This window comes from Cryptomeria japonica, unplaced genomic scaffold (assembly GCF_030272615.1).
Source record: "Cryptomeria japonica unplaced genomic scaffold, Sugi_1.0 HiC_scaffold_321, whole genome shotgun sequence".
NCBI lineage: Eukaryota > Viridiplantae > Streptophyta > Pinopsida > Cupressales > Cupressaceae > Cryptomeria > Cryptomeria japonica.
The window spans coordinates 150814-158040 of record NW_026729143.1 but is presented as its reverse complement, the minus strand read 5'-3'; the positions used below and the strand labels follow the sequence as shown (position 1 = coordinate 158040).

Below are 7227 nucleotides of genomic sequence, written 5' to 3'. Positions count from 1 at the left end.
CAATTAGGATTCAGACACAATTCAATGTAACGGAAAATATAATTATGAAACTAGCATATATATGTTATTTTCTATGCAATATTGTGAATATTTTTAGGAAATGCTTGGATACATATATCTTATGAACAATACTGCAATATTGTATGGAATTTTGACTATTCTCCTATCCTTAGGTATATTAATATACATATGCATTCCCATGAATAGTTACCTAATTTTATATGCGCACACTACCATACATTATACTTATCTAAGAAGTTATGACACTTATCCACACACGAACTCTCATCTAGTTCTTTTTTCCTTAGATCTAGTCATTTGATTGTCTAGGATCATTTCTATAGTCACATGATTGACCACATAATTACACACCTTAGCCTCATATTTAAACAAAAATAAATAAATAAATTACCAACTAATGCTCTTTACCTTCCCCATCTAGAGTTGCAAAAGTACAAGCTTGGATGATCAGATGTTTTGTGTTACTGTGTTACCTATTAATTTTTATGTTTACAAATGATTTTTGTTGGATTTTTTGGTTTCATATTTATAAATGTAAATTTAGGTTAGTCAAATGTTCATATTTCTTACTTAGTTGAGCAATCTCCTATTTTATTCGTAAAAGTTCACTTGTGAGATGGAAGCTATTCATGGAATATTTTTCTTCTATCTTTTAGGCTCTCATAAGGAATGCATTTTTAATGATGTACTTGTATGATCATGTCTAGATAAGGTCCCTTACTTTATATGGACCCACCCTCTTTTGTAATGAAGAGAGATTGCATTTCCAAATACAAAGGCAAAATAATCTATCCATTCATCAAGAACCCACAATCTTCAATCAAAAGACTAAACACCCTTATACACTTTATTTGTTTTCAAGAATCATAAATATAATCATTTAAATATAAAAATAATTTACAAAAATATTATTGACAGTAAATCTAACATTCAACTTGAAGCATACACATATCAAATCAGCTCTAAGCACGCAAGTATCTGATTTGAACACAGATGTAGATACTTTGTACACTTCTAATAATATGAAAACATTTAATATTATAAGACATAGTTGAATACGATCAAAGTCATGTAGAAATAAGAAGCTGCAACACTGTATCAGACTTGCAAAAGCAACTTTCCCAAACCTTATTTATCGTTCTCATTGCTATGGTAGTATAGGATAGCAAGCCACTTGGTTTTGGACCGGCGCACCAAGTCCAAAAGCCCCCATCTTTCTAATTTTATCCACACGTATTCCCCCAGACGGTCAGAAAGAAAAGGAAGTAGACCGTTCAGGTGGTTAAACCTAGCCTTCTTCACTGTAAACTTTGCAGCCATGTAGAAAAAAGTGAAATTACCACAGAAGCAGATGATCAAGCACGCCCCAAGAATGAACCAAGCCAGCTCGGGATTCATGTTGGAAAGCATGGCATACACTGCAAGCATGAAGCCATAGGCCGTAAAGGCAAACGTGGCACAAACCAATAGGTTGGTAATACAGAGGAACAATACCTTATTTCCCGTGGTAATAGGTGTACTCATCTGCCACATCAGCACCACTAAGAGCGACAGAAAGAATGCCACACAATCAAAGATGAGAAAAACCTTGAAGGAGGCCAACGGAAGCAGAATCGGCGAACCTAAACTCTTGTCTGAGCCAGTTCCAGGCGCAGGCGCAGGCGAAATTCCCGATCCCTTTGAGTCCCCATTTCCATTCCCATCGTCCGTCACGAAACTGCCCGGAGCAGTGAAAGCTGCCGTAAATGACATTGTCGCTAATAGAACTGCCACCACTAGTTCTGTGTTGCGCCTGTCCTCATATGTTTTGTCCACCATCTCAACAGCAACCTCATGTTTCTCTGCACTCACCTTTGGAGCGCTGTACAAGAATGGCTTGCGATTGGAAGGATAACTGGCCAGAACTGAAATTATCTTGTCAGATTCGTGATAGTGCGTGTTCTCTCTCACGATATCAAAGGCCGTTAAGCCTGCCTTGTTGACAGCAAACTTGTTTATCCCCGCTATACAAAGCAACGACTTCACCATCTGAAAAATGCAAACTCAAATAAGTTCATAAAAATTAAATGATCTATTGGAACTAACTATGCATAAAGATTTCTTCTACGGAAGTTCTTGCCGTGATGATTTTAATTTCTGTCTTCAGTAGAAATACTTTCAGTAATTTGACTCTATATATAGACGAGATTAGATTAAGAATCTACACAAACCCAAAACTTATATAGCTGTACACAGTAATTGGTTGAAAGAACAAACTTCAGCAGTGACAAACAGAGGTTTGTATAAAAAGAGACTTACATTCAAGTCTTTTTTCTTTGCTGCAATATGCAGTGGTGTGTCTCCTTCACTTATCCTCGAAAAAGGAGATTTCATTTCACCCGCATCTGTGTTTCCTCCACTTTTCACGGGCTCATCTTTTGGATCTTTCTTTTCAGCCGGATCTGTCTTTCCTCCACTTCGCAGAGGCTCTTCATGTGGAGGTTTGTCAAGTCCCTTGTTGACCAAGTATGATAAGCCTACCTCTTCGTTCAGGTAATCAACAATTCGCACTTGCCTAACTAGGGCAGCTAAGTGCAGAACGTTCATTCCACAACTATTCCGTATTTCGACAGCGTCTGGCCTCTCATTTATCAACTCTTGTACTGCTTCCAGATGACCCAATTTCGCTGCCACACAGATGGGAGTTTCTTGGCTGTCATTAACCCAATAACACAGTTCGGCCTCAAATTTTATTAACTTCTTTATTATATGCACGTAGTTTCTTTCAACAGCTATATGCAGAGCTGTGTTGCCAAGTTCGTCCTTACGTTGGATTAACTGCTTCGCATCTGATAAATTTAGTATATGATCAACTAGATCTGTAAAAGAAGCATCCAAAATCATTGCCTTAAGTTAGATAAGATGTTCTTCAAGAAGGGCCAAGGGTAAGAGAATGCCTAATTTACCTTTGTTGAAGCGATACAGACCTCAACTAATATAACAACATAAATACAGAATTCAACTAAATACACGAAGAAGTAAAGAAGAACTCATTGGTTATCAACTGTAAACGAACAGAAGCTGAAGTAAAATAGAAACAACATAATCAAACGACTTGAAAAAATAGAAAGAACTGAAACATGATAGACAATCATCCTCGTGTTATTTAAGATAAAGAAAAAATTGGGGACAAAATGATATTTGTCTTGAACCGTTAAATTAGGAGATGCTTAGCAGATACTTTTACAAACTTATAGGCAAAGAAATCCTAAAATCGAAATAAAATAACCTGAATCTCCTCTGTTTACTGCAACAGATAAACAGTTCCTCTTGTGCACCGTACTTTCGAGTAAGCTCGACGGAGATGCGTCAAATATTGCCTTCACTGTCTCTAAATTGCCGCTTTCGTAGGCTTTGAACAAAGCTGTTTCATCAAGCTTATTGCGGAGATCCACACCACTTTCTGGTTGTTGGAGTAGAATCTTCACAACGTTGGAGAAACCTCCCTGCGCAGCCAAGTGTAACGCAGTATCCTTTTCGGCATTGGTAGCATTCACAAGCAGAGGCTTCACTTCGGGATCGGTTTCCTTCAGAAGTTGACGATTGAGTTGCAGGAGCTGTTGAATGAAGTGTAGATTTCCTACACTAGCAGCCAAATGGAGAAGAGTATTTTCCCCTCCAGGTGTAATATTGTTGAGAGCTGCTTTAAGTTGGGAACTCAGTTGTTGATCGATCCTTAAACGCGTTACCGCAGCTTTGAAGGCGTCAGGATCGATCCTTCCGCCGAGTTGTTGACCCTCAGTGGCCATGCTAAATATCTGCCGTTACAGCCTTCAACACCAAGGCACGCTTCTTTGTAATAGGATTGAATAATACTACATTCAGTATTATGCCAGAAACTACATAATAGAATATGTGGTCTCAGTTTTTCCACAAGGGAAACATTAAAAATACAAGTATCCACATCTTACACTTCAGGGTTTCCACAACTTTAGTTGGAATCTCACTTTTTCTTTCGTTGGAACAGATACAACATTTTGACCTTGACTGGGTGCAAATAACCAGTGTTAATTAGCTTTGATTGGGTGCCAAGTAATTACTCTAGTTTGGTGCGAATAATATGACTATGGGGTGTTCTGCTAGAACATTATTTTTTTAATACTTGAAGTGATCCTACACGTCAAAATTACTACAACTTTTTCATAGTTGGAATGTCTATTTTTCTTAGATGAAAGTGTACATTGAAATCAAATACAAATTTTTTTTATCATTTATAATTTAATAATTTATTCTATGTGAAATATGTACACATTTTATTTAATGTTGAGTTTATTTCAGTGGATTAGATAATTATTTAATATAGTTATATTTCAATAAACGATATAACTGTTGTTTAAATTAATTTCTTTCTTTTCATTCTATCATTCTTATTCAATTACATATATTTTCATACATTGCACATTATGTTGTCTTTATTTACACACATTTTTATACATGTACCATTTACTATAACCGATGCACTGCAAAATAGGATGTTAGGAACACAAACAAAAGACTCAAGAATCAACTGTTAGTGTTAGTATCATAAACGAAATACGATCCTAAGCAAGCATATGAAGAGAGATCAAACATTTAATGGAAAGTATGCAAAAACAAAAGAAAGACACAAGACCCTTCCAAATGCTTGCCAACATGTTCATAGTAGCTTCTCCCTTGTTCCTCTCCTCTCCAAGTTCCACATGAGTGTAGCCCTTAGCTCTTTGCACTACTATGGAAGTCTTATGGAGATTCAAGATTTATGAAAAATGATTTAAAATATGCAAATGCAAGCGAAATATGAGAAAGCCTAATTAAGCTATCTTGGTTTTAACCAAAATAACAATGTAGATTAGATGACTCCTAAAATGATCTCTTAAATTTCACTATAGATTAGATGCATACAAGATTTCTGGATCTGAATTATGAAGGAATGGGCTCTATTTATAGGAAAAATAGGGCAATGGATGGTTGAGATTAAGTAATCTCAACAAGGGTCAAGATAGAAAGATTTATGATCCATGTGAGGGCTTTCAACCCAATCCCAGGATGACAAATGCCAACATGAGATGGCTTGAGAGGAGAGGGAAGAAGCATTAAATGCTTGAAATGACATGAAGGTTAGGTTAGGAGTTAAGGTTAAGCTTGAGTTGAATGAATAAAGTCGCTATCCAATGAATAATGCCTTTATCCAATGGCTAAACTCTTGTACAAGAGTTAGTGGGTGAGTTGAGTTAACCATTAATGCTTGAAGAGACCCATGAGTCAAAAGGATGGTTAAGTTAGAGGAAAGTCTCTAACCATGTGGGTGAGTTGAGTTAAGCATTAATGGTCATGTAAGAGCCATTAATGGTTTGGAATACTTTAGGCGTTAACCTGTTGAATACATAAAGCCTTTAATGCTTTTCAAAGACTTTGAGGCTTTGAGAAGCGACTTCAAGTTGCCTAGGAATGTGACAATATTTAGGAAATGGATTAGGCAAATTAGGAATGGTTTAGAAGAATTTAGAAAGTGGTTAGAATTGTCTAGAAGGGGATTTAAGATGTAAGTGGGTTTGGTGGGTGAGGGAAAATAGGATTTTAATTAAAATAAAATTCATTTATTTCAACTAAATAGGTGCAACTTGCATTTGTAGGAGAATGCAAGTGGGGGGAGGGGGGGAGTAGTTTAAGGATTTAAATAAATATTTTATTATTTATTTAAAAGAGGAAAGAGGGTTAAATTCAATAAATATGTTTTATTCATTTAATTCCTTAAGAATGTAGCTTAATTAATATTTAAATAAATTGAATAATTTATTTAATTAATAGGAGAAGAGGCTGAGGATGAATTAATTAAATTTTAATTTAATTAACTGATTATTAATAGTTAAATAATCAAATAAATAGTAAATATTCATTTAATTAAATGGACAGATTTATGTGACTACTTTTGCCCCTCTTTGAGACGGTGCGGTTTATCACATCGTTTCAAAGAAAGAAAAATAGGTGTGAAGAAATATGCCCCATAAATGTTAATTTAGTGGGTGCTATGTCCCCTCGACAGATGGGCTAAAAAATTTCAAAAAATCGGGTGATCTCTCGAAAAAGAACAAGAAGTTGAGGGGAGGTAGAATACAAGAAATTAGCAATAACGGTGAAATGATGGGAGAAAAATGGGGGTAAAATGAGGAAATGAGAGACGTTGGAAGTTTAGAGGGACCACAACAGTAAGCGGGGTGAATTAGGGTTAGGGCTGGATGGTATATATGGGGGGGAAGGGGAAAAAATAGGCTCATTTGCACCTATCTCCTTGGCAGTTTAGAGCTCTGATAGGGAATTTTTGGTGAAGGAGTGAGCAACGATCATCATGCCTATGCCTATAGAAGATCACCGGCTAGAGTGGATCTGTCGATTCCAACAGCCAGACAACTACAAACCAGCTATACACAAATTTTGAATTTTGTGTTTTGTGCATTTTTGGCATGTTTTTTCAGGCATCAAAGTCCAATCAAGATAATAGCGCTAAAACCATGTTTTAATGCTATTGTCGCCTAGAATAGCACTATTATGCCGCAATGGTGCTATTGTATAGTAGTTGTAGCGCTTGTGTTAGGTTTAGTGCTTTCATTACATAGTAGTAGTGGTATTGTAGTATTAGCACGTTTGTATGTTTGTTGTAGTGCTGTTGTTATTGAATAGCATTGTTGTGTAGTTAATTTAGCGTGTTTGATTGTTTAGCACTTTTGTGCACAAATTGTGGCGCTATTGTGAGCAGAATAGCACTATTGTGATAAAAATTCCCCAGTGTTAGAGAACATAGCCTGATGTCTCAGTTGATTGTTTGATTGGTTGTTTTGGTGAATTATAGCAGCCCCCTTGAGACTAGGTCATTATGATAAATGTCTGTTGTAGTCTAGGATTGCCATAATCGATTACCTATTGAGACCCGAAGATACTTGATCAAAGTATCTGTTGATAGTCTAGGTTGAAAACTTAAGAAAGTTTGTACCAAAACAACTAATGTTTGTTGATGTGTGTAGGAGGACGTGCCTGTTCTACAGATGCCGGAGCAGCATCCTGCCACATAGCAGCTGACAGAGGCAGACAGATTCTGCGTCGCTGCGACTAGTTTGTACGATATGATCTATCGTCCCGTGATTCGGATGAATTGCGGACTGATGACAGCACTGGCCGAGCATTGGCATAGTG

General features: G+C 36.6%; 1 protein-coding gene across 1 annotated transcript; it reads right to left on the bottom strand.

Annotated features, from left to right (window-relative positions):
• Positions 1–1039: 1039 nt before the first annotated feature.
• Positions 1040–4020, bottom strand: LOC131870359 (ankyrin repeat-containing protein At5g02620-like). Its single transcript, XM_059215879.1, has 3 exons — positions 3290–4020; positions 2320–2879; positions 1040–2049 (listed from the first exon to the last, which is right to left on the bottom strand). The coding sequence occupies exons 1-3, from the start codon at positions 3807–3809 to the stop codon at positions 1150–1152; spliced, it is 1980 nt and encodes a 659-aa protein (XP_059071862.1). The 5' UTR covers positions 3810–4020; the 3' UTR covers positions 1040–1149.
• Positions 4021–7227: the final 3207 nt, after the last annotated feature.

What these genes read in the sequence shown, in the direction of transcription:
- LOC131870359 (XM_059215879.1), bottom strand. Translation starts at nt 3,809, where the DNA reads ATGGCCACTGAGGGTCAACAACTCGGCGGAAGGATCGATCCTGACGCC. An exon ending in AGTAAACAGAGGAGATTCAG is followed by an intron (nt 2,880 to 3,289) that starts GTTATTTTATTT and finishes CTTCTTTTACAG; the next exon opens with ATCTAGTTGATCATATACTA. An exon ending in CAAAGAAAAAAGACTTGAAT is followed by an intron (nt 2,050 to 2,319) that starts GTAAGTCTCTTT and finishes TGCATTTTTCAG; the next exon opens with ATGGTGAAGTCGTTGCTTTG.